Raw genomic sequence first — 27,500 nt, 5'->3', positions numbered from 1 at the left:
TGTCTGTCTGTGGTGACGACTCCACTACCTGGATCACTTCCTGTCTGTCTGTGGTGACAACTCCACTAACTGGATCACTTCCTGTCTGACTGTGGTGACAACTCCACTAACTGGATCACTTCCTGTCTGTCTGTGGTGACGACTCCACTAACTGGATCACTTCCTGTCTGTCTGTGGTGACGACTCCACTAACTGGATCACTTCCTGTCTGTCTGTGGTGACGACTCCACTAACTGGATCACTTCCTGTCTGTCTGTGATGACGACTCCACTACCTGGATCACTTCCTGTCTGTCTGTGATGACGACTTCACTACCTGGATCACTTCCTGTCTGTCTGTGGTGACAACTCCACTAACTGGATCACTTCCTGTCTGTCTGTGGTGACGACTCCACTAACTGGATAGGAAACAGGATGTAGTTCTCAGACTAGTGTTCCCGTGTCATTCAGCTGTCTCTTGATAAGGTGTGTCATTCAGCTGTCCCTTGATAAGGTGTGTCATTCAGCTGTCTCTTGATAAGGTAAAGGTGTGTCATTCAGCTGTCCCTTGATAAGGTGTGTCATTCAGCTGTCCCTTGATAAGGTAAAGGTGTGTCATTCAGCTGTCTCTTGATAAGGTGTGTCATTCAGCTGTCTCTTGATAAGGTGTGTCATTCAGCTGTCCCTTGATAAGGTGTGTCATTCAGCTGTCTCTTGATAAGGTAAAGGTGTGTCATTCAGCTGTCCCTTGATAAGGTGTGTCATTCAGCTGTCCCTTGATAAGGTAAAGGTGTGTCATTCAGCTGTCTCTTGATAAGGTGTGTCATTCAGCTGTCCCTTGATAAGGTGTGTCATTCAGCCGTCCCTTGATAAGGTGTGTCATTCAGCCGTCCCTTGATAAGGTGTGTCATTCAGCCGTCCCTTGATAAGGTGTGTCATTCAGCTGTCTCCTGATCAGGTAAAGGTGTGTCATTCAGCCGTCCCTTGATAAGGTGTGTCATTCAGCTGTCTCCTGATCAGGTAAAGGTGTGTCATTCAGCCGTCCCTTGATAAGGTGTGTCATTCAGCTGTCTCTTGATAAGGTGTGTCATCAGCCGTCCCTTGATAAGGTGTGTCATTCAGCTGTCTCCTGATCAGGTAAAGGTGTGTCATTCAGCCGTCCCTTGATAAGGTGTGTCATTCAGCTGTCTCCTGATCAGGTAAAGGTGTGTCATTCAGCCGTCTCTTGATAAGGTAAAGGTGTATCATTCAGCTGTCTCTTGATAAGGTGTGTCATTCAGCTGTCTCTTGATAAGGTGTGTCATTCAGCTGTCTCCTGATCAGGTAAAGGTGTGTCATTCAGCTGTCTCTTGATCAGGTAAAGGTGTGTCATTCAGCTGTCTCTTGATAAGGTGTGTCATTCAGCTGTCTCCTGATCAGGTAAAGGTGTGTCATTCAGCTGTCTCTTGATAAGGTAAAGGTGTGTCATTCAGCCGTCTCTTGATAAGGTGTGTCATTCAGCTGTCCTTGATAAGGTGTGTCATTCAGCCGTCTCTTGATAAGGTAAAGGTGTGTCATTCAGCCGTCTCTTGATAAGGTAAAGGTGTGTCATTCAGCCGTCTCTTGATAAGGTAAAGGTGTGTCATTCAGCTGTCTCTTGATAAGGTGTGTCATTCAGCTGTCCCTTGATAAGGTGTGTCATTCAGCTGTCTCTTGATAAGGTAAAGGTGTGTCATTCAGCCGTCTCTTGATAAGGTAAAGGTGTGTCATTCAGCCGTCTCTTGATAAGGTAAAGGTGTGTCATTCAGCTGTCTCTTGATAAGGTGTGTCATTCAGCTGTCCCTTGATAAGGTGTGTCATTCAGCTGTCTCTTGATAAGGTAAAGGTGTGTCATTCAGCCGTCCCTTGATAAGGTTGTGTCATTCAGCTGTCTCCTGATCAGGTAAAGGTGTGTCATTCAGCTGTCTCCTGATCAGGTAAAGGTGTGTCATTCAGCTGTCTCCTGATCAGGTAAAGGTGTGTCATTCAGCTGTCTCCTGATCAGGTAAAGGTGTGTCATTCAGCTGTCTCCTGATCAGGTAAAGGTGTGTCATTCAGCTGTCTCCTGATCAGGTAAAGGTGTGTCATTCAGCCGTCTCTTGATAAGGTAAAGGTGTGTCATTCAGCCGTCTCTTGATAAGGTAAAGGTGTGTCATTCAGCTGTCTCTTGATAAGGTAAAGGTGTGTCATTCAGCCGTCTCTTTGATAAACTAACACAGCAGCTGATAGTGAAGGTGTAGACTAGTGTTCAGCTGCTAGTTAGTTAGGTAGTTAGTTAGAGGGGTTTAAACTAACACAGTGAACTGATAGTGAAGGTGTTAGACTAGTGTTCAGCTGCTAGTTAGTTAGTTAGTTAGTTAGTTAGTTAGTTAGTTAGTTAGTTAGTTAGTTAGTTAGTTTGTTAGAGGGGTTTAAACTAACACAGTGAACTGATAGTGAAGGTGTAGACTAGTGTTCAGCTGCTAGTTAGTTAGTTAGTTAGTTAGTTAGTTAGTTAGTTAGTTAGTTAGTTAGTTAGTTAGTTAGAGGGGTTTAAACTAACACAGTAAAACTGAGGACAAAGACAAACAGAATGGCACGACAGGAGGACGGGTTGCACATGAATTGCCTTTTGGGAACAATAAAGATTTATTGAATTGAATACGGTACCTGTTTCTGGACACCGTTGAGCTGCAACACCTTGATGATGAGCGAGGCAGTCCGTCCTTTATATTGAATAGTCCTCAACAGAGTCCCCACGTTGTCCACACTGAAGGCCTCAGACCAACGCCAGTTACCCCAGCCCTCTATACAGATATGAAGGAGCTGGAGGAGAGGAGAGGAGGAGAGAGGAGGAGAGGGGGGGGGGGGGGGGGGGAGAAAGGGGAGAGGGGGGAGGGAGAGGGTGGAGAGGAGGGGAGGAGAGGGGGAGAGGAGAGGGGAGGAGGAGAGGGGGGAGAGGAGGAGAGGAGGAGAGGGGGGGGGAGAGGAGGAGAGGGGGGAGAAGGAGAGGGGGGAGAAGGAGAGGGGGGAGAAGGAGAGGGGAGGAAGGGGAGAGGAGGAGAGAAGAGAGGGGATGGGAGAGGAGGAGAGGGTGGGGGGGAGAGAGAGGAGGGGAGAGGAGGAGAGGGGTGGGGGGGGAGGAGAAGAGACAAACATTAACATACAGTAATCACAGCATTTATGCCTGACACACATTAGGAGTGGGGTCAGGAAGGTAGTCAGAGGTACCTGGTCAGGGCCCTGACACACACACAGACACACACACGCACGCACGCACACACACACACAGACAGACACACACACGCATGCACGCACGCACGCACACACACACACACACACACACACACACACACACACACTCTTTGATCCTGTGTGAACTCCACACTGCCTCTCCTCCGAACAGAGATCCCATTACAATAACACCACTAATCAAAGCCTCAATTCAGTTACTCCCAGATCATCATCCTCGTCGCTCGGCCGAGGCGGCCTTCTACATGGAAATGACATCATTTCTCAGATCCCGGGCGGCGTTGAGGAATTACTCCCAGGAAGAAGTGGCAAACATCACAGAGGAGCAGAGGAGAGGAGAGGAGAGGAGAGGAGAGAGAGGAGAGGAGGAGAGGAGAGATAGGGCTGAAGAGAGGAGAGGAGAGATAGGGCTGAAGGAGAGGAGGGGAGAGGAGAGATAAGGGCTGAAGGGGAGGAGGAGAGGAGAGAGGAGCGGAGGAGATGAGCGGAGAGAGAAGGCTGGAGGAGAGAGCCTCGACACACACACACCTCAGGAGAGCACCTCAGGCCCATCTGTGGAGAGGAGAGTTTGTTATTTCAACAGCCCCTCCCTTCCTCCCCCCTTGGCCCCCTCCTCCCCCGGTCCGTTTTTATCATGCCTGTGGTTGGCCGTGACCTTTAGGGAACAGACACAATAACGTCTCCCTCCCCTCAGACTTCAAATGGTCGCGGACTCTCTTATTTGAGTTCAGCGTCAATCCAAGCAGATAAACACAGTGACACACCACTGTTCTGGACACGAAGGAAAACAACACAGGTCTGAATGAAGGGTGAGTCCCAAATGGAGCCCTATTCCCTATATAGTGCACTACTTTAGACCAGGGCCCTATTCCCTATATAGTGCACTACTTTAGACCAGGGCCCTATTCCCTATATAGTGCACTACTTTAGACCAGGGCCCTATTCCCTATATAGTGCACTACTTTAGACCAGAGCCCTATTCCCTATATAGTGCACTACTTTAGACCAGGGCCCTATTCCCTATATAGTGCACTACTTTAGACCAGGGCCCTATTCCCTATGTAGTGCACTACTTTAGACCAGGGCCCTATTCCCTATATAGAGCACTACTTTAGACCAGGGCCCTATTCCCTATATAGAGCACTACTTTAGACCAGGGCCCTATTCCCTATGTAGTGCACTACTTTAGACCAGGGCCACTATTCCCTAGAGCACTACTTTAGACCAGAGCCCTATTCCCTATATAGTGCACTACTTTAGACAAGAGCCCTATTCCCTGATATAGTGCACTACTTTAGACCAGGGCCCTATTCCCTATATAGTGCACTACTTTAGACCAGGGCCCTATTCCCTAGCCTGTTCTGGCCTGGTCTGGTCTGGCCTGGTCTGGTCTGGTCTAGCCTGGTCTGGTCTGGTCTGGTTTGGTCTAGTCTGGTCTAGTCTAGTCTGGTCTGGTCTGGCCTGGTCTGGTCTGGTCTAGCCTGGTTTGGCCTGGTTTGGTCTAGTCTGGTCTGGTCTGGTCTAGTCTGGTCTAGCCTAGTCTGGCCTGGTCTGGTCTGGTTTGGTCTAGTCTGGCTCAGTCTAGTCCTGGTCAAGTCTAGTCTGGTCTGGCCTAGTCTGGTCTGGCCTAGTCTGGTCTGGTCTGGTCTGGTCTAGTCTGGTCTAGTCTGGTCTGGTCTGGTCTAGGCTGGTCTAGCCTGGTCTGGCCTGGTCTAGTCTGGTCTAGCCTGTTCTGGTCTGGTCTGGTCTGGCCTGACCTGGCTGGCCTGGCCTGGTCTGGTCTGGCCTGGTCTGGTCTGGCCTGGTCTGGTCTGGCCTGGTCTGGTCTGGTCTGGCCTGGTCTGGTCTGGCCTGGTCTGGTCTGGTCTGGTCTAGGCTGGTCTAGCCTGGTCTGGTCTAGTCTAGTCTGGTCTAGCCTGGGTCTGGTCTGGTCTGGTCTGGCCTGGCCTGGCCTGGCCTGGCCTGGCCTGGCCTGGTCTGGCCTGGTCTGGCCTGGTCTGGTCTGGTCTGGTCTGGTCTGGTCTGGCCTGGTCTGGTCTGGTCTGGTCTGGTCGGAGTCTGGTCTGGTCTGGTCTGGTCTAGGCTGGTCTAGCCTGGTCTGGCCTGGTCTAGTCTGGTCTAGCCTGGTCTGGTCTGGTTGTGGTCAGCCTGGCCTGGCCTGGCCTGGTCTGGCCTGGTCTGGTCTGGTCTGGTCTGGTCTAGTCTGGTCTGGTCTTGGTCTGGTCTAGGCCTGTCTAGCCTGGTCTGGTCTGGTCTGGCCTGGTCTGGTCTGGTCTGGCCTGGTCTGGTCTGGCCTGGTCTGGTCTGGTCTGGCCTGGTCTGGTCTGGCCTGGTCTGGTCTGGCCTGGTCTGCCAGAGACTAGGTTAACAGCAGTGAGTGGAACAGAGCAACACCGCCTGATAAAATGAGACATGTCCTCTTGGCTGGCCCTGTTTTACTGTTCTGCTCCACCCCCGAGGAGAAGTTCACTAAGAAACACAGCCAAGTCATTCCACAGAGACATATGCCTTAATGTCTCAGCTGAACAGAACAGAACGGAGGAGGAACCCAGAACCAACACAAAAACCCAGCTGGACCATTAACACGGCCACAGCAGAGATCATCAACTACATTCACAAGTTGGTATTTTTTGTTTTGCTCAGAAAACTCTGGAGGCCAAATAAAAATCACATCGGGCCACCAGTTGGGGAAACCTGCAGGACAGGATGAGACAGACACTAAGACAAACAGAGAGAGAGGGAAGCCTGCAGTACAGAATGAGACAGACACTAAGACAAACAGAGAGAGAGGGAAGCCTGCAGTACAGGATGAGACAGACACTAAGACAAACAGAGAGAGAGGGAAGCTGCAGACAGAATGAGACAGACACTAAGACAAACAGAGAGAGAGGGAAGCCTGCAGTACAGGATGAGACAGACACTAAGACAAACAGAGAGAGGGAAGCCTGCAGGACAGGATGAGACAGACACTAAGACAAACAGAGAGAGAGGGAAGCCTGCAGGACAGGATGAGACAGACACTAAGACAAACAGAGAGAGAGGGAAGCCTGCAGTACAGGATGAGACAGAACATAAAGACAAACAGAGAGAGAGGGAAGCCTGCAGGACAGAGTGAGACAGACACGAAGACGAACAGAGAGAGAGGGAAGCCTGCAGGACAGAGTGAGACAGACACTAAGACAAACAGAGAGAGAGGGAAGCCTGCAGTACAGAGTGAGACAGACACTAAGACAAACAGAGAGAGGGAAGCCTGCAGGACAGGATGAGACAGACACTAAGACAAACAGAGAGAGAGGGAAGCCTGCCGTACAGGATGAGACAGACACTAAGACAAACAGAGAGAGAGGGAAGCCTGCAGGACAGAGTGAGACAGACATGAAGACGAACAGAGAGAGAGGGAAGCCTGCAGGACAGGATGAGACAGAACATGAAGACAAACAGAGAGAGAGGGAAGCCTGCAGTACAGAATGAGACAGACACTAAGACAAACAGAGAGAGAAGGAAACCTGCAGGACAGGATGAGACATACATGAAGACAAACAGAGAGAGAGGGAAGCCTGCAGTACAGGATGAGACAGACACTAAGACGAACAGAGAGAGAGGGAAGCCTGCAGTACAGAGTGAGACAGACACTAAGACAAACAGAGAGAGAGGGAAGCCTGGCAGACAGGATGAGACAGACACTAAGACAACAGAGAGAGAGGGAAGCCTGCAGACAGGATGAGATATATTAACAACAACAGAGAGAGAGGGAAGCCTGGAGGACAGAGTGAGACAGACACTAAGACGACAGAGAGAGAGGGAAGCCTGCAGGACAGGATGAGACAGACACTAAGACAAACAGAGAGAGAGGGAAGCCTGCAGACAGAATGAGACAGACACTAAGACAAACAGAGAGAGAGGGAAACCTGCAGGACAGGATGAGACAGACACTAAGACAAACAGAGAGAGAGGGAAGCCTGCAGTACAGGATGAGACAGACACTAAGACAAACAGAGAGAGAGGGAAGCCTGCAGTACAGGATGAGACAGACACTAAGACAAACAGAGAGAGAGGGAAGCCTGCAGTACAGGATGAGACAGACACTAAGACAAACAGAGGGAAGCCTGCAGAACAGAGTAAGACAGACACTAAGACAAACAGAGAGAGAGGCTGCAGGGACAGGATGAGACAGACACTAAGACAAACAGAGAGAGAGGGAAGCCTGCAGAACAGGATGAGACAGACACTAAGACAAACAGAGAGAGGGAAGCCTGCAGGACAGAGTGAGACAGACACTAAACAAACAAAGAGAGAGGGAAGCCTGCAGGACAGAATGAGACAGACACTAAGACAAACAGAGGGAAGCATGCAAGACAGAGTGAGACAGACACTAAGACAAACAGAGAGAGAGGGAAGCCTGCAGACAGAGTGAGACAGACACTAAGACAAACAGAGAGAGAGGGAAGCCTGCAGACAGAATGAGACAGACACTAAGACAAACAGAGAGAGAGGGAAGCCTGCAGTACAGGATGAGACAGACACTAAGACAAACAGAGAGAGAGGGAAGCCTGCAGTACAGAATGAGACAAACACTAAGACAAACAGAGAGAGAGGGAAGCCTGCAGTACAGAATGAGACAGACACTAAGACAAACAGAGAGAGAGGGAAGCCTGCAGTACAGGATGAAACAGACACTAAGACAGAGAGAGAAGGGAAGCCTGCAGTACAGAATGAGACAGACACTAAGACAAACAGAGAGAGAGGGAATCCTGCAGTACAGGATGAGACAGACACTAAGACAAACAGAGAGAGAGGGAAGCCTGCAGTACAGAATGAGACAGACACTAAGACAAACAGAGAGAGAGGGAAGCCTGCAGTACAGGATGAGACAGACACTAAGACAAACAGAGAGAGAAGGGAAGCCTGCAGAACAGGATGAGACAGACACTAAGACAGAGAGAGAGGGAAGCCTGCAGTACAGGATGAGACAGATACTAAGACAAACAGAGGGAAGCAGTACAGAGTGAGACAGACACTAAGACAAACAGAGAGAGAGGGAAGCCTGACTCGGCTGGTGGAAGCTGGGTATACTCAGAACAGTCCTAACCCTGGACATTAGACTGGTTCTCTTCATGTTATAGACTCATAGCAGAAAAACAACAAGAATCACAGGAACAGGGATATTTCTGTCTGAATTTATAGACTTTATAGACTGACTGGTCTTGTTGTGACTGACTGGTCTTGTTGTGAATGACTGGTCTTGTTGTGACTGATGGTTGGCTGTGACTGACTGGTCTCGTGCGCTGATGGGTCTGTTGTGACTGACTGGTCTTGTTGTGACAGACTGGTCGCTGTGACAGATGGTCTGGCTGTGACAGATGGTTCCGCTGTGACAGACTGGGTCCGCTTGTGACAGACTGGTCCGCTGTGACTGTGATGGTCTTGTTGTGACTGACTGGTCGCTGTGACTGACTGGTCTCGTGGTGACTGACTGGTCGCTGTGATGATGGGTCCGCTGCTAGATACTGTTGCTGTGACAGATGGTCTCGTTGTGACAGACTGGGTTCGTTGTGACTGACTGGTCCGCTGTGACAGATGGTTCTGTGGTGACAGACTGGTCGCTGTGACAGACTGGTCTTGTTGTGACTGTATGGTCTTGTTGTGACTGACTGGTCTCATTGTGACAGACTGGTCTTGTTGTGACTGACTGGTCTTGTTGTGACTGACTGGTCTTGTTGTGACTGACTGGTCTGGCTGTGACCATGGTTCCTTGCCACAGACTGGTCTTGTTGTGACTGACTGGTCCGCTGTGACTGACTGGTCTCGTTCTGCCACAGACTGGTCTTGTTGTGACTGACTGGTCTTGTTGTGACTGACTGGTCTTGTTGTGACTGATGGTTCGGTTGTGACTGACTGGTCTTGTTGTGACTGACTGGTCTTGTTGTGACAGACTGGTTCTGTGACCTACTGGTCTCGTTGTGACTGATGGTTGCTGTGACTGACTGGTCGCTGTGACTGATGGTTCTTGTTGTGACTGACTGGTCTTGTTGTGACTGACTGGTCTTGTTGTGACAGACTGGTCTTGTTGTGACTGACTGGTCTTGTTGTGACTGATGGTTCTGTGACAGACTGGTCTTGTTGTGACTGATGGTTCGGTTGCTAGACTGGTCTTGTTGTGACTGACTGGTCTTGTTGTGACTGACTGGTCTCGTTTGCTAGATACTGGTTGCTGTGACCTACTGGTCGCTGTGACAGACTGGTCGCTGTGACTGACTGGTCTCGTTGTGACTGACTGGTCTCGTTGTGACTGACTGGTCTCGTTGTGACTGACTGGTCTTGTTGTGACTGACTGGTCTTGTTGTGACTGACTGGTCTTGTTGTGACAGACTGGTCTCGTTGTGACCTACTGGTCGCTGTGACTGACTGGTCTCGTTGTGACTGATGGTTCGGCTGTGACTGACTGGTCTTGTTGTGACAGATGGTTCGTTGTGACTGACTGGTCTTGTTGTGACTGATGGTTCGGCTGTGACTGACTGGTCTTGTTGTGACTGATGGGTCCGCTGTGACTGACTGGTCTTGTTGTGACAGACTGGTCTTGTTGTGACAGACTGGTCGCTGTGACTGACTGGTCTTGTTGTGACTGACTGGTCTTGTTGTGACTGATGGTTGGCTGTGACTGATGGTTCTCGCTGTGACTGACTGGGTCCGCTGTGACTGACTGGTCTTGTTGTGACTGACTGGTCTTGTTGTGACTGACTTGGTCCGCTGTGACTGACTGGTCTTGTTGTGACTGACTGGTCTCGTTGTGACAGACTGGTCTCGTGGTGACTGACTGGTCGCTGTGACAGACTGGTCTCGTTGTGACAGACTGGTCGCTGTGACAGACTGGTCTCGTTGTGACATATTTCACAAGTCAAAGACTTTGTTGATCAGTAACAGGAGAAGCAAAACTTTCCTTCATCATCATCGGGGAGTAAAACAACGTCAATGGAGGTACAAGGGAGAGCTGAGAACGACTGTAACAAGAAACATCTGCCTGTCCACATCTCTACAAAGCTCTTTAAAGGTTAAGACAACAGCGTGGCCGGGAGACAGGATGAGGACATCGTCTATAACCCCCCCCCCCCCCCCCTCACCACTGTCACCAGATGAAAATCAATACCTCTGGTGATCCCCGTGTCACAAATCATTAACACACCTAGCAAGGCTCTCTCGCGCCGGGTTTCCTGGGTTTTTTTTCCCGGAGGTATTGGCGGCCACAGAGGATCAGTCTGTTTCCATGGGGATTACAGACGGACAAAAAAAAAAAAAAAACCCCAAGCACATAGTTGTGGCGCAGCGTTTCAGATCGCTGTGAAGAAAACAACCACACATTGCTGTAAATTACCCTGCTGTGAGTCAATTAACACAACCCCCGCTGGGCTGTGTGTGTAACGTCTACCACCCTGCTACGTCATAGGGCCGTTCCCATTAATATATCACAACAACGTTTCCTGTAAACACACTAATGTAAAAAATGGACAGATTCCTTACTTCCAGACACGAGCCCACACAGACCCCCCCCCCCCCCCCCCCCGGACAGGAAGAGGACCGCTGTAATCACTAGTCTACTGTCCTCTCTCTTCTCCTGAGAGGACCACTGTAATCACTAGTCTACTGTCCTCTCTCTTCTCCCTGAGAGGACCGCTGTCATCACTAGTCTACTGTCCTCTCTCTTCTCCTGAGAGGACCACTGTAATCACTAGTCTACTGTCCTCTCTCTTCTCCCTGAGAGGACCACTGTAATCACTAGTCTACTGTCCTCTCTTCTCCTGAGAGGACCGCTGTCATCACTAGTCTACTGTCCTCTCTCTTCTCCTGAGAGGACCACTGTAATCACTAGTCTACTGTCCTCTCTCTTCTCCTGAGAGGACCACTGTAATCACTAGTCTACTGTCCTCTCTTCTCCTGAGAGGACCGCTGTCATCACTAGTCTATGTCTCTTCTCCCGAGAGGACCACTGTAATCACTAGTCTACTGTCCTCTCTCTTCTCCTGAGAGGACCACTGTAATCACTAGTCTACTGTCCTCTCTATTCTCCTGAGAGGACCACTGTCATCACTAGTCTACTGTCCTCTCTCTTCTCCTGAGAGGACCCACTGTAATCACCAGTCTACTGTCCTTTCTCTTCTCCTGAGAGGACCACTGTAATCACCAGTCTACTGTCCTCTCTCTTCTCCTGAGAGGACCACTGTAATCACTAGTCTACTGTCCTCTCTCTTCTCCTGAGAGGACCACTGTCATCACGAGTCATCTGTCCTCTCTTCTCCCGAGAGGACCACTGTGATCACTAGTCTACTGTCCGCTCTCTTCTCCTGAGAGGACCACTGTCATCACTAGTCAGTCTACTGTCCTCTCTCTTCTCCTGAGAGGACCACTGTCATCACTAGTCTACTGTCCTCTCTCTTCTCCTGAGAGGACCACTGTAATCACCAGTCTACTGTCCTTTCTCTTCTCCTGAGAGGACCACTGTAATCACTAGTCTACTGTCCTCTCTCTTCTCCTGAGAGGACCATGTAACCATCCACACTCTTTCTCCTCTCCTCTCCTCTCCTCTCCTCTCCTTTCATGTCCTCCCCTCTCCTCTCCTTTCATGTCCTCTCCTCTCCTCTCCTTTCATGTCATCCCCTCTCCTCTCCTTTCATGTCCTCTCCACTCCTCTCCTTTCATGTCCTCTCTGATTCCTCTCCTCTCCTCTCCTTTCATGTCCTCTCCTCTCCTTTCATGTCCTCTCCTCTCCTTTCATGTTCTCTCCTGTTCCTCTCCTGTGCCTCTCCTTTCATGTCCTCTTCTCTCATTTCATGCCCTCTCCTCTCCTCTCCTTTCATGTCCTCTCCTCTCCTCTCCTTTCATGTCCTCTCCTCTCCTTTCATGTTCTTCCTGCTCCTCTGCCTCTCCTTTCATGTCCTCTTCTCTCATTTCATGCCCTCTCTTCTCCTCTCCTTTCATGTCCTCTTCTCTCATTTCATGCCCTCTTCTCCTTTCCTTTCATGTTCTCTCCTCTCCTTTCATGTCCTCTCCTCTCCTCTCCTTTCATGTTCTCTCTTCTCCTGTTCCTCTCTTCTCCTCTCCTTTCATGTTCTCTCCTCTCCCTCTCCTCTCCTCTCCTGTTCTCTTCTCTCATTTCATGCCCTCTCCTCTCCTCTCCTTTCATGTCCTCTCCTCTCCTTTCCTTTCATGTCCTCTCCTCTCCTTTCCTTTCATGTCCTCTCCTCTCCTCTCCTCTCCTCTCCTTTCATGTCCTCTCCTCTCCTTTCATGTCCTCTCCTCTCCTTTCCTTTCATGTCCTCTCCTCTCCTTTCATGTCCTCTCCTCTCCTCTCCTTTCATGTCCTCTCCTCTCCTTTCCTTTCATGTCCTCTCCTCTCCTTTTCCCTTTCATGTCCTCTCCTCTCCTTTCCTTTCATGTTCTCTCCTCCTTTCCTTTCATGTCCTCTCCTCTCCTTTCCTTTCATGTCCTCTCCTCTCCTTTCATGTCCTCTCCTCTCCTTTCCTTTCATGTCCTCTCCTCTCCTCTCCTTTCATGTCCTCTCCTCTCCTCTCCTTTCATGTCCTCTCCTCTCCTCTCCTTTCATGTCCTCTCCTCTCCTTTCCTTTCATGTCCTCTCCTCTCCTCTCCTTTCATGTCCTCTCCTCCCTTTCCTCTCCTCTCCTCTCCTCTCCTCTCCTCTTCCTCTCCTTTCCTCTCCTTTCATGTCCTCTCCTCTCCTTTCCTTTCATGTCCTCTCCTCTCCTTTCCTTTCATGTCCTCTCCTCTCCTCTCCTTTCATGTCCTCTCCTCTCCTTTCCTTTCATGTCCTCTCCTCCTTTTCCCTTTATGTCCTCTCCTCTCCTTTCCTTTCATGTCCTCTCCTCTCCTCTCCTTTCATGTCCTCTCCTCTCCTCTCCTCTCCTCTCCTTTCCTTTCATGTTCTCTCCTCTCCTCTCCTTTCATGTCCTCTCCTCTCCTCTCCTTTCATGTCCTTTCCTCTCCTTTCCCTTCATGTCTTCTCCTCTCCTTTCCTTTCATGTCCTCTCCTCTCCTTTCCTTTCATGTTCTCTCCTCTCCTCTCCTTTCATGTCCTCTCCTCTCCTCTCCTTTCATGTCCTCTCCTCTCCTTTCCCTTCATGTCCTCTCCTCTCCTTTCCTTTCATGTCCTCTCCTCTCCTTTCCCTTCATGTCCTCTCCTCTCCTTTCCTTTCATGTCCTCTCCTCTCCTTTCCCTTCATGTCCTCTCCTCTCCTCTCCTTTCATGTTCTCTCCTCTCCTCTCCTCTCCTTTCATGTCCTTTCCTCTCCTCTCCTCTCCTTTCATGTTCTCTCCTCTCCTCTCCTCTCCTTTCATGTCCTTTCCTCTCCTCTCCTCTCCTTTCATGTTCTCTCCTTCCTCTCCTCTCCTTTCATGTTCTCTCCTTTCCTTTCATGTTCTCTCCTCTCCTTTCATGTCCTCTCCTCTCCTCTCCTCTCCTTTCATGTTCTCTCTTCTCCTGTTCCTTCTTCTCCTTCTCCTTTCATGTTCTCTCCTCTCCTCTCCTCTCCCTCCTGTCTTCTCTTCTCTCATTCATGCCCTCTCCTCTCCTCTCCTTTCATGTCCTCTCCTCTCCTTTCCTTTCATGTCCTCTCCTCTCCTTTCCTTTCATGTCCTCTCCTCTCCTCTCCTCTCCTTTCATGCTCCTTCCTCTCCTTTCATGTCCTCTCCTCTCCTTTCCTTTCATGCCTCCTTCCTCCTCCTCTCCTTTCTTCATGTCCTCTCTCCCTCTCCTCTCCTTTCATGTCCTCTCCTCTCCTTTCCTTTCATGTCCTCTCCTCTCCTTTCCTTTCATGTCCTTCCTCCTCTCCTTTCCTTTCATGTCTTCTCCTTCCTCCTTTCCTTTCATGTCCTCTCCTCTCCTTTCCTTTCATGTCCTCTCCTCTCCTCTCCTTTCATGTCCTCTCCTCTCCTTTCCTTTCATGTCCTCTCCTCTCCTCTCCTTTCATGTCCTCTCCTCCTCCTTTCATGTCCTCTCCTCTCCTCTCCTTTCATGTCCTCTCCTCTCCTTTCCTTTCATGTCCTCTCCTCTCCTCTCCTTTCATGTCCTCTCCTCTCCTTTCCTTTCCTCTCCTCTCCTCTCCTCTCCTCTCCTCTCCTCTCCTCTCCTCTCCTTTCCTCTCCTTTCATGTCCTCTCCTCTCCTTTCCTTTCATGTCCTCTCCTCTCCTTTCCTTTCATGTCCTCTCCTCTCCTCTCCTTTCATGTCCTCTCCTCTCCTTTCCTTTCATGTCCTCTCCTCTCCTTTCCCTTCATGTCCCTCTCCTCTCCTTTCCTTTCATGTCCTCTCCTCTCCTCTCCTTTCATGTCCTCTCCTCTCCTCTCCTCTCCTCTCCTCTCCTTTCCTTTCATGTTCTCTCCTCTCCTTTCATGTCCTCTCCTCCTCTCCTTTCATGTCCTTTCCTCTCCTTTCCCTTCATGTCCTCTCCTCTCCTTTCCTTTCATGTCCTCTCCTCTCCTTTCCTTTCATGTTCTCTCCTCTCCTCTCCTTTCATGTCCTCTCCTCTCCTCTCCTTTCATGTCCTCTCCTCTCCTTTCCCTTCATGTCCTCTCCTCTCCTTTCCTTTCATGTCCTCTCCTCTCCTTTCCCTTCATGTCCTCTCCTCTCCTTTCCTTTCATGTCCTCTCCTCTCCTTTCCCTTCATGTCCTCTCCTCTCCTCTCCTTTCATGTTCTCTCCTCTCCTCTCCTCTCCTTTCATGTCCTTTCCTCTCCTCTCCTCTCCTTTCATGTTCTCTCCTCTCCTCTCCTCTCCTTTCATGTCCTTTCCTCTCCTCTCCTCTCCTTTCATGTTCTCTCCTCTCCTCTCCTTTCATGTCCTCTCCTTCCTTTCCTTTCATGTCCTCTCCTCTCCTTCCTTTCATGTCCTCTCCTCTCCTTTCCTTTCATGTCCTCTCCTCTCCTTTCCTTTCATGTCCTCTCCTCTCCTTTCCTTTCATGTCCTCTCCTCTCCTTTCCTTTCATGTCCTCTCCTCTCCTTTCCTTTCATGTCCTTCCTCCCTCTCCTTTCTATGTCCTCTCCTTTCCTTTCATGTCCTCTCTCCTTTCCTTTCATGTCCTCTCCTCTCCTTTCCTTTCATGTCCTCTCCTCTCCTTTCCTTTCATGTCCTCTTCCTTCCTTTCCTTTCATGTCCTCTCCTCTCCTTTCCTTTCATGTCCTCTCCTCTCCTTTCCTTTCATGTCCTCTCCTTCTCTCCTTTCATGTCCTCTCCTCTCCTTTCCTTTCATGTCCTCTCCTCTCTCTTTCCCTTCATGTCCTCTCCTCTCCTTTCCTTTCATGTCCTCTCCTCTCCTTTCCTTTCATGTCCTCTCCTCTCCTTTCCTTTCATGTCCTCTCCTCTCCTTTCCTTTCCTTCATGTCCTCTCCTCTCCTTTCCTTTCATGTTCTCTCCTCTCCTCTCCTTTCATGTCCTCTCCTTCTCCTTTCCTTTCATGTCCTCTCCTCTCCTCTCCTTTCATGTCCTCTCCTCTCCTTTCCTTTCATGTCCTCTCCTCTCCTTTCCTTTCATGTCCTCTCCTCTCCTTTCCTTTCATGTCCTCTCCTCTCCTTTCCTTTCATGTCCTCTCCTCTCCTTTCCTTTCATGTCCTCTCCTTTCCTTTCCTTTCATGTCCTCTCCTCTCCTTTCCCTTCATGTCCTCTCCTCTCCTTTCCTTTCATGTCCTCTCCTCTCCTTTCCTTTCATGTCCTCTCCTCTCCTTTCCTTTCATGTCCTCTCCTTTCCTTTCCTTTCATGTCCTCTCCTCTCCTTTCCTTTCATGTCCTCTCCTCTCCTTTCCTTTCATGTTCTCTCTCTCTCCTCTCCTCTCCTTTCATGTCCTCTCCTCTCCTTTCCTTTCATGTCCTCTCCTCTCCTTTCCTTTCATGTCCTCTCTCCTTTCCTTTCCTTTCATGTCCTCTCCTCTCCTTTCCCTTCATGTCCTCTCCTCTCCTTTCCTTTCATGTCCTCTCCTCTCCTTTCCTTTCATGTCCTCTCCTTTCCTTTCCTTTCATGTCCTTCTCTCTCCTTTCCTTTCATGTCCTCTCCTCTCCTTTCCCTTCATGTCCTCTCCTCTCCTTTCCCTTCATGTCCTCTCCTCTCCTCTCCTCTCCTTTCCTTTCATGTCCTCTCCTCTCCTTTCCTTTCCTCTCCTCTCCTCTCCTCTCCTCTCCTCTCCTCTCCTCTCCTCTCCTTTCCTTTCATGTCCTCTCCTCTCCTCTCCTTTCATGTCCTCTCCTCTCCTTTCCTTTCATGTTCTCTCCTCTCCTTTCCTTTCATGTCCTCTCCTCTCCTTTCCTTTCATGTCCTCTCCTCTCCTTTCCCTTCATGTCCTCTCCTCTCCTTTCCCTTCATGTCCTCTCCTCTCCTCTCCTCTCCTCTCCTCTCCTTTCCTTTCATGTCCTCTCCTCTCCTTTCCTTTCATGTCCTTTCCTCTCCTCTCCTCTCCCTTCATGTCCTCTCCTCTCCTTCCTCTCCTTTCCTTTCATGTCCTCTCCTCTCCTCTCCTTTCCCTTCATGTCCTCTCCTCTCCTCTCCTCTCCTTTCCTTTCATGTCCTCTCCTCTCCTCTCCTTTCATGTCCTTCCTCTCCTTTCCTTTCATGTTCTCTCCTCTCCTTTCCTTTCATGTCCTCTCCTCTCCTTTCCTTTCATGTCCTCTCCTCTCCTTTCCCTTCATGTCCTCTCCTCTCCTTTCCTTTCATGTCCTCTCCTTCCTTTCCCTTCATGTCCTCTCCTCTCCTTTCCTTTCATGTCCTCTCCTCTCCTTTCCCTTCATGTCCTCTCCTCTCCTCTCCCTTCATGTCCTCTCCTCTCCTCTCCTCTCCTTTCCTTTCATGTCCCTCTCCTCTCCTCTCCTTTCCCTTCATGTCCTCTCCTCTCCTCTCCTTTCCTTTCCTCTCCTCTCCTCTCCTTTCCTTTCATGTCCTTTCCTCTCCTTTCCTTTCATGTCCTTTCCTCTCCTCTCCTCTCCTTTCATGTCCTCTCCTCTCCTCTCCTCTCCTTTCATGTCCTCTCCTCTCCTCTCCTCTCCTTTCATGTCCTCTCCTCTCCTCTCCTCTCCTCTCCTCTCCTTTCATGTCCTCTCCTCTCCTCTCCTCTCCTTTCATGTCCTTTCCTCTCCTCTCCTCCTCCTTTCATGTCCTCTCCTCTCCTCTCCTTTCCTTTCATGTCCTTTCCTCTCCTCTCCTCTCCTTTCATGTCCTCTCCTCTCCTCTCCTCTCCTTTCATGTCCTCTCCTCTCCTCTCCTCTCCTTTCATGTCCTCTCCTCTCCTCTCCTCTCCTTTCATGTCCTCTCCTCTCCTCTCCTCTCCTTTCATGTCCTCTCCTCTCCTCTCCTCTCCTTTCATGTCCCTCTCCTCTCCTCTCCTTTCATGTCCTTTCCTCTCCTCTCCTCTCCTTTCATGTCCTCTCCTCTCCTCTCCTCTCCTTTCATGTCCTTTCCTCTCCTCTCCTCTCCTTTCATGTCCTCTCCTCTTCCTCTCCTTCATGTCCTCTCCTCTCCTTTCCTTTCATGTCCTTTCCTTTCCTCTCCTCTCCTTCTCCTTTCATGTTCTCTCCTCTCCCCTCCCCTCTCCTCTCCTCTCCTCTCCTCTCCTCAGTGAGAATGTGATCATCACTCCTGGACCCTCAGAGGAACAAGAGACCAAGCCTCAGTGCAGAGCAGCAAAGCAGCAGTGGCTGTCCCGTTACTACTGTTCCTTCCTGTTCCTGTTGTTCTCAGACTGCAGGGGAACTTGGAGCCATCCTTCCTGTATTACTTCCTGTTGTCCTCAGACTGCTGGGGAACTTGGAGCCATCCTTCCTGTATTACTTCCTGTTGTCCTCATCCATGCCAACTGACTGATGGGACCCTGCTTGTGTGTTGTTGTCCTGAGAGGATGTGTTCAGGAAGGTGAAACAGAGAAACAGGGCCCTGCCTGTCTGGTGGTGAAGGATCAGGGAGCTGCGACCGAGCTAATGAACACCAGGTTAACACTGAGACAACTGAGGACATGGACTACCCCTCTATCCCAGGAGGTATGTAGGGTAGTGAACCAGTCAGTCTCTATCCCAGGAGGTATGTAGGGTAGTGGACCAGTCAGTCTCTATCCCAGGAGGTATGTAGGGTAGTGAACCAGTCAGTTTCTATCCCAGGAGGTATGTAGGGTAGTGAACCAGTCAGTCTCTATCCCAGGAGGTATGTAGGGTAGTGAACCAGTCAGTCTCTATCCCAGGAGGTATGTAGGGTAGTGAACCAGTCAGTCTCTATCCCAGGAGGTATGTAGGGTAGTGAACCAGTCAGTCTCTATCCCAGGAGGTATGTAGGGTAGTGAACCCAGTTCTCAGTCTCTACAAAACAAGACAACCCGACATCAACGGCCACAAGTGTAATGCATTGTTTTGGAGCGGGGAGGAAGGAGGTCCAGACTACAGACAGGCCACATTGAGGGGATGTGCTGTGGGTCTGCAGGAGAACAATAGAGACAGGACCAGCATTGTCCCATAGTTCTCCTGCGTTACCATGGCATTCCAGACAGAGAGCTTCCAAGCCAGAGGGCCGCAAGTGTCTGTGGACAACGGGAGCCAGCAAAAATACACACTGTCTGAGTGGTGGTGTATACACACACACACACACACACACACAGTCTGAGTGGTGGTGTACACACACACACACACACACACAACCACACACACACACACACACACACACACACACACACAGAGTGGTGGTGTACACACACACACACACACACACACACACACAGTCTGAGTGGTGGTGGAGACAAACCACAGTGGGATGTGAGTCAGGGTCCTCTGTAATGGCCGCCATGCAACCCTAGGTGAAATGAAGAGAGACAGAGAGAGAGAGAGGCACCACTGTCACCCCCCCCTCCACAAGTCTGACTGGCTGTCACCCCCCCTCCCAATCCCCCACCCTGACCACACATCTGACTGGCTGTCGTCACCCCCCCCCCCCCCCTCCCAGCCCCCCACCCTGACCACACGTCTGACAGGCTGTCACCCCCCTCCCCTCCGAGCCCCCCACCCTGACCACACGTCTGACTGGCTGTCATCTATCCATCTATCTATTCTCTCTATGGTGGTGGGGCCAGCATCTATCTATTCTATCTATGGTGGGGCCAGCATCTATCTATTCTATCTTTGGTGGGCCAGCATTTATCTGTTCTCTCTATGGTGGTGGGGCCAGCATCGATCTGTTCTATCTATGGTGGTGGGGCCAGCATCGATCTGTTCTATCTATGGTGGGGCCAGCATCTATCTGTTCTATCTAAGGTGGGGCCAGCATCTATCTGTTCTATCTATGGTGGGGCCAGCATCTATCTATTCTATCTAAGGTGGGGCCAGCATTTATCTGTTCTCTCTATGGTGGTGGGGCCAGCATCTATCTGTTCTATCTATGGTGGTGGGGCCAGCATCGATCTGTTCTATCTATGGTGGTGGTGCCAGCATCGATCTGTTCTATCTATGGTGGGGCCAGCATCTATCTGTTCTATCTATGGTGGGGCCAGCATCTATCTGTTCTCTCTATGGTGGGGCCAGCATCTATCAGTTCTATCTATGGTGGGGCCAGCATCTATCTATTCTATCTAAGGTGAGGCCAGCATCTATCTATTCTATCTAAGGTGGGGCCAGCATCTATCTGTTCTATCTATGGTGGTGGGGCCAGCATCTATCTAGTCTATCTATGGTGGTGGGGCCAGCATCTATCTGTTCTCTCTATGGTAGGGCCAGCATCGATCTGTTCTATCTATGGTGGTGGGGCCAGCATCTATCTGTTCTATCTATGGTGGGGCCAGCATCTATCTGTTCTATCTATGGTGGGGCCAGCATCTATCTATTCTATCTACGGTGGGACCAGCATCTATCTGTTCTCTCTATGGTGGTGGGGCCAGCATCTATCTTTCTATCTATGGTGGTGGGGCCAGCATCGATCTATTCTATCTATGGTGGTGGGGCCAGCATCTATCTGTTCTATCTATGGTGGTGGGGCCAGCATCCATCTGTTCTCTCTATGGTGGTGGGGCCAGCATCTATCTGTTCTCTCTATGGTGGTGGGGCCAGCATATATCTGTTCTCTCTATGGTGGGGCCAGCATCTATCTGTTCTCTCTATGGTGGGGCCAGCATCTATCCATTCTATCTAAGGTGGGGCCAGCATCTATCTATTCTATCTAAGGTGGGGCCAGCATCTATCTATTCTATCTATGGTGGGGCCAGCATCTATCTATTCTGTCTATGGTGGGGCCAGCATCTATCTAGTCTCTCTATGGTGGGGCCAGCATCTATCTATTCTATCTATGGTGGGGCCAGCATCTATCTATTCTATCTAGGTGGGGCCAGCATCTATCTATTCTATCTAAGGTGGGGCCAGCATCTATCTATTCTATCTAAGGTGGGGCCAGCATCTATCTGTTCTATCTATGGTGGTGGGGGCAGCATCTATCTAGTCTATCTATGGTGGTGGGGCCAGCATCTATCTGTTCTCTCTATGGTAGGGCCAGCATCGTTCTGTTCTCTCTATGGTGGGGCCAGCATCTATCTGTTCTATATATGGTGGTGGGGGCAGCATCTATCTAGTCTATCTATGGTGGTGGGGCCAGCATCTATCTGTTCTCTCTATGGTAGGGCCAGCATCGTTCTGTTCTCTCTATGGTGGGGCCAGCATCTATCTGTTCTATATATGGTGGTGGGGCCAGCATCTATCTGTTCTATCTATGGTGGTGGGGCCAGCATCTATCTGTTCTATCTATGGTGGGGCCAGCATCTATCTGTTATATCTATGGTGGTGGGGCCAGCATCTATCTCTTCTCTCTATGGTGGTGGGGCCAGCATCTATCTGTTCTATCTATGGTGGTGGGGCAGCATTACAGCAGCCATATATCCATCCATCTGTTCTCTCTATGGCCCCACAGGTGCAGAAGTCCTTTGGCTAGAACCCTGTTCACTTTCCCCGTCACATCACACACGGCTACCAACACGCACGTCCACACACACGCACACGCACACACACACACACACACACACACACACACACACACACACACACACACACACACAGCGTCCTCTAACCTTCCAGGGATGACGTGCGTAATGAACGGCGCTGGCTCGCTGTGCAGGTGTTGACGTATTTATAGTGTAGTGGTGTTGCAGTTACTCTGCCAACGAAACAAGTGTGTTAACAGAATTATAACGGGGTTTAAAACCCCCCACGGCTAAAAATAACGGAGATTTTCAGCTTTTTGTTGTGTTTATGAGGTAACAGACAGACGTGTCGTCCTGCAACTGACAGACAGGACGTGAGACGACCCAGAGAATCAGGTCAGACACTAAACCCACTGGGTCACATCTCACCAACACCTTGAAACCAGCCAGGATGTGAGACGAACCAGAGAATCAGGTCAGACACTAAACCCACTGGGTCACATCTCACCAGCAGTACAGAGTTTACAACCAACACCTTGAAACCAGACAGGATCTAAGATGACCCAGAGAATCAGGTCAGACACTAAACCCACTGGGTCACATCTCACCAACACCTTGAAACCAGCCAGGATGTGAGACGAACCAGAGAATCAGGTCAGACACTAAACCCACTGGGTCACATCTCACCAACACCTTGAAACCAGCCAGGACGTGAGACGACCAGAGAATCAGGTCAGACACTAAACCCACTGGGTCACATCCTACCAACACCTTGAAACCAGCCAGGACGTGAGACGACCAGAGAATCAGGTCAGACACTAAACCCACTGGGTCACATCTCACCAACACCTTGAAACCAGACAGGATGTGAGACGACCCAGAGAATCAGGTCTGACACTAAACCCACTGGGTCACATCTCACCAACACCTTGAAACCAGCCAGGATGTGAGACGAACCAGAGAATCAGGTCAGACACTAAACCCACTGGGTCACATCTCACCAACACCTTGAAACCAGCCAGGACGTGAGACGACCAGAGAATCAGGTCAGACACTAAACCCACTGGGTCACATCCTACCAACACCTTGAAACCAGCCAGGACGTGAGACGACCAGAGAATCAGGTCAGACACTAAACCCACTGGGTCACATCTCACCAACACCTTGAAACCAGACAGGATGTGAGACGACCCAGAGAATCAGGTCTGACACTAAACCCACTGGGTCACATCTCAACAACACCTTGAACCCAGACAGGATGTGAGACGACCCAGAGAATCAGGTCAGACACTAAACCCACTGGGTCACATCTCACCAACACCTTGAAACCAGACAGGATGTGAGAACGACCCAGAGAATCAGGTCAGACACTAAACCCACTGGGTCACATCTCACCAGCAGTACAGCGTTTACAACCAACACCTTGAAACCAGACAGGATGTGAGACGACCCAGAGAATCAGGTCAGACACTAAACCCACTGGGTCACATCTCAGCGCTTACAGCCAACACCTTGAAACCAGCCAGGATGTGAGACGACCCAGAGAATCAGGTCAGACACTAAACCCACTGGGTCACATCTCAGCGCTTACAGCCAACACCTTGAAACCAGCCAGGATGTGAGACGACCCAGAAAATCAGGTCAGACACTAAACCCACTGGGTCACATCTCACCAACACCTTGAAACCAGACAGGACGTGAGACGACCCAGAGAATCAGGCCAGACACTAAACCCACTGGGTCACATCTCACCAAACAGCGTTTACAACCAACACCTTGAAACCAGCCAGGTTGTGAGACGACCAGAGAATCAGGTCAGTACTATAAACACTATACAGCAGGATGAATTACCAGGATATAGTACTATAAACACTATACAACAGGAGGAATTACCAGGATACAGTATATATAAACACACTATACAGCAGGATGAATTACCAGGATATAGTACTATAAACACACTAAACAACAGGAGGAATACCAGGATATAGTACTATAAACACACTATACAACAGGAGGAATTACCAGGATATAGTACTATAAACACACTATACAGCAGGAGGAATTACCAGGATATAGTACTATAAACACACTAAACAACAGGAGGAATACCAGGATATAGTACTATAAACACACTATACAGCAGGAGGAATTACCAGGATATAGTACTATTAACACACTATACAGCAGGAGGAATTACCAGGATACAGTATATATAAACACTATACAACAGGAGGAATTACCAGGATATAGTACTATAAACACTATACAGCAGGAGGAATTACCAGGATATAGTACTATAAACACTATACAGCAGGAGGAATTACCCGGATACAGTATATATAAACACTATACAGCAGGAGGAATTACCAGGATATAGTAATATAAACACTATACAGCAGGAGGAATTACCAGGATATAGTACTATAAACACTATACAGCAGGAGGAATTACCCTGATACAGTATATATAAACACTATACAGCAGGAGGAATTACCAGGATATAGTACTATAAACACTATACAGCAGGAGGAATTACCAGGATATAGTATATATAAACACACTATTCAACAGGATGAATTACCAGGATACAGTACTATAAACACAGGAGAAACAAGGAGAATAGAAGTAGAGTGTTATGTGATGTAGGAGTGAGGGGGGGGGGACAGTTGTGTGTAGTAGAGTGTTGTGTGATGTAGGAGTGTGTGTGTAGTAGGGTGTTATGTGATGTAGGAGTCTGTGTGTAGTAGAGTGTTATGTGATGTAGGAGTGTGTGTGTGTAGTAGAGTGTTATGTGATGTAGGAGTGTGTGTGTAGTAGAGTGTTATGTGATGTAGGAGTGTGTGTGTGTAGTAGAGTGTTATGTGATGTAAGAGTGTGTGTGTAGTAGAGTGTTATGTGATGTAGGAGTGTGTGTGTAGTAGAGTGTTATGTGATTGTAGGAGTGTGTGTGTAGTAGAGTGTTATGTGATGTAGGAGTGTGTGTGTAGTAGAGTGTTATGTGATGTAGGAGTGTGTGTGTGTAGTAGAGTGTTATGTGATGTAGGAGTGTGTGTGTGTAGTAGAGTGCTATGTGATGTAGTAGTGTGTGTGTAGTAGAGTGTTATGTGATGTAGGAGTGAGGGGGGGGGGGGGGGGGGGGGGCAGTTGACCCGGGATGGGGGGGGGGGGCACCTCTAGCAGGGCAGAAATTTGACAAACTAACTTGTTTTGAAAAGGTAGCATCCTACGACCGTGCCACGTTGAAAATCACTAAGCTCTTCACTGAGGCCCATTCTACTGCCAACGTTTGTCTATGGAGATTGCACGGCTGCGTGTGCTTATACACCTGTCAGCAACGGGGGCAACTGATACAGTCGAATCAGCTGATTTTGAAGCGGTACTTTTAAATAGCCAGTATATATGACTGTATGTGAGAAGTCCTTCAATAAATGGCCATATTAAGACCGATTCGCCAGCGGTCAAATTGTGACGTCATGTTGCTATGATACCGGAGGACAGCCCATATTATGGGGTTTCTACGTCAATCATTCTATTGGACGGCGTCTTTAACGATTCTCCTTCATGTGGAAATGTCTGACCGCACACACACACACACACCACACACGCACGCGCACACACACACACACACACACACACATATACCCATCTCAGATGTATCATGGTGGAGGGCAACTTGTCTCAGCTAATTCATCCCTGGAGCCCAGAGACCCGCTCTGGGGGGGTGTGTGTATTTATGTGTGTGTGTGTGTGTTTAAGTGTGTGTGTGTTAAAGTGTGTGTGTGTGTGTGTGCGTGTGTGTGTGCGTTTAAGTGTGTGTGTAAGTGCGTGTATGTGTTCCAAGCTGAAATCCTATTCCTAGTTGATTAGGATCTGAAAGAGAGGACTGTGAAAGGACAGCAACGGGAAGTGGGCTGATATTCATTACCTACTGATTCTACACACTCTGTTCTCATTACCTGGAGTATGAGGTCACTACAGAACGAACACACACACACACACACACACACACACACACACACACCACACACACACACACACACACACACGGCATATCTCCTGGGATAGAGACTGATACTGGTTCACTACCCTACATACCTCCTGGGATAGAGACTGACTGGTTCACTACCCTACATACCTCCTGGGATAGAGACTGACTGGTTCACTACCCTACATACCTCCTGGGATAGAGACTGACTGGTTCACTACCCTACATACCTCCTGGGATAGAGACTGAGACTGGTTCACTACCCTACATACCTCCTGGGATAGAGACTGACTGGTTCACTACCCTACATACCTCCTGGGATAGAGACTGAGACTGGTTCACTACCAGGCATACCTCCTGGGATAGAGACTGACTGATCCACTACCCTACATACCTCCTGGGATAGAGACTGACTGGTTCACTACCCTACATACCTCCTGGGATAGAGACTGAGACTGGTTCACTACCCTATATACCTCCTGGGATAGAGACTGACTGGTTACCATGACAGTACAGATATCTAATCCTCTCTCCTGTCAGAGGTAATGATTACCATGACAGTACAGATATCTAATCCTCTCTCCTGTCAGAGGTAATGATTACCATGACAGTACAGATATCTAATCCTCTCTCCTATCAGAGGTAATGATTACCATGACAGTACAGATATCTAATCCTCTCTCCTGTCAGAGGTAATGATTACCATGACAGTATAGATATCTAATCCTCTCTCCTCTCAGAGGTAATGATTACCATGACAGTACAGATATCTAATCCTCTCTCCTATCAGAGGTAATGATTACCATGACAGTACAGATATCTAATCCTCTCTCCTATCAGAGGTAATGATTACCATGACAGTACAGATATCTAATCCTCTCTCCTATCAGAGGTAATGATTACCATGACAGTACAGATATCTAATCCTCTCTCCTATCAGAGGTAATGATTACCATGACAGTATAGATATCTAATCCTCTCTCCTATCAGAGGTAATGATTACCATGACAGTATAGATATCTAATCCTCTCTCCTCTCAGAGGTAATGATTACCATGACAGTATAGATATCTAATCCTCTCTCCTATCAGAGGTAATGATTACCATGACAGTATAGATATCTAATCCTCTCTCCTATCAGAGGTAATGATTACCATGACAGTATAGATATCTAATCCTCTCTCCTATCAGAGGTAATGATTACCATGACAGTATAGATATCTAATCCTCTCTCCTATCAGAGGTAATGATTACCATGACAGTACAGATATCTAATCCTCTCTCCTATCAGAGGTAATGATTACCATGACAGTATAGATATCTAATCCTCTCTCCTGTCAGAGGTAATGATTACCATGACAGTACAGATATCTAATCCTCTCTCCTATCAGAGGTAATGATTACCATGACAGTATATATATCTAATCCTCTCTCCTATCAGAGGTAATGATTACCATGACAGTATAGATATCTAATCCTCTCTCCTATCAGAGGTAATGATTACCATGACAGTATAGATATCTAATCCTCTCTCCTGTCAGAGGTAATGATTACCATGACAGTATAGATATCTAATCCTCTCTCCTATCAGAGGTAATGATTACCATGACAGTATAGATATCTAATCCTCTCTCCTGTCAGAGGTAATGATTACCATGACAGTATATATATCTAATCCTCTCTCCTATCAGAGGTAATGATTACCATGACAGTATAGATATCTAATCCTCTCTCCTGTCAGAGGTAATGATTACCATGACAGTATAGATATCTAATCCTCTCAGAGGTAATGATTACCAGGACAGTATAGATATCTAATCCTCTCTCCTGTCAGAGGTAATGATTACCATGACAGTATAGATATCTAATCCTCTCTCCTGTCAGAGGTAATGATTACCATGACAGTATAGATATCTAATCCTCTCAGAGGTAATGATTACCAGGACAGTATAGATATCTAATCCTCTCTCCTGTCAGAGGTAATGATTACCATGACAGTATAGATATCTAATCCTCTCTCCTGTCAGAGGTAATGATTACCATGACAGTATAGATATCTAATCCTCTCAGAGGTAATGATTACCATGACAGTATAGATATCTAATCCTCTCAGAGGTAATGATTACCATGACAGTATAGATATCTGATCCTCTCTCCTATCAGAGGTAATGATTACCATGACAGTATAGATATCTAATCCTCTCTCCTGTCAGAGGTAATGATTCCCATGACAGTATAGATATCTGATCCTATCAGAGGTAATGATTACCATGACAGTATAGATATCTAATCCTCTCTCCTCTCAGAGGTAATGATTACCATGACAGTATAGATATCTAATCCTCTCTCCTATCAGAGG

General features: G+C 48.7%; 1 protein-coding gene across 3 annotated transcripts in view; it reads right to left on the bottom strand.

Annotated features, from left to right (window-relative positions):
- LOC149984734 (intermembrane lipid transfer protein VPS13B-like) overlaps positions 1-27,500 on the bottom strand; it is a 283,030-nt gene that overhangs the window by 59,397 nt on the left and 196,133 nt on the right. For all 3 annotated transcript variants that reach the window (XM_090215719.1, XM_090215714.1, XM_090215713.1), the window contains exon 19: positions 2,646-2,801. In XM_090215719.1, the coding sequence (XP_090071845.1) occupies positions 2,646-2,801 (156 nt within the window). The remainder of the gene's footprint in view (positions 1-2,645; positions 2,802-27,500) is intronic.

This window comes from Oncorhynchus mykiss, chromosome 2, assembly GCF_057628025.1.
Source record: "Oncorhynchus mykiss isolate SJ-2025 chromosome 2, ASM5762802v1, whole genome shotgun sequence".
Taxonomy (NCBI): Eukaryota; Metazoa; Chordata; class Actinopteri; order Salmoniformes; family Salmonidae; genus Oncorhynchus; species Oncorhynchus mykiss.
The sequence above is the reverse complement of the archived record's forward strand: the minus strand, read 5'-3'. Positions and strand labels throughout refer to the sequence as shown.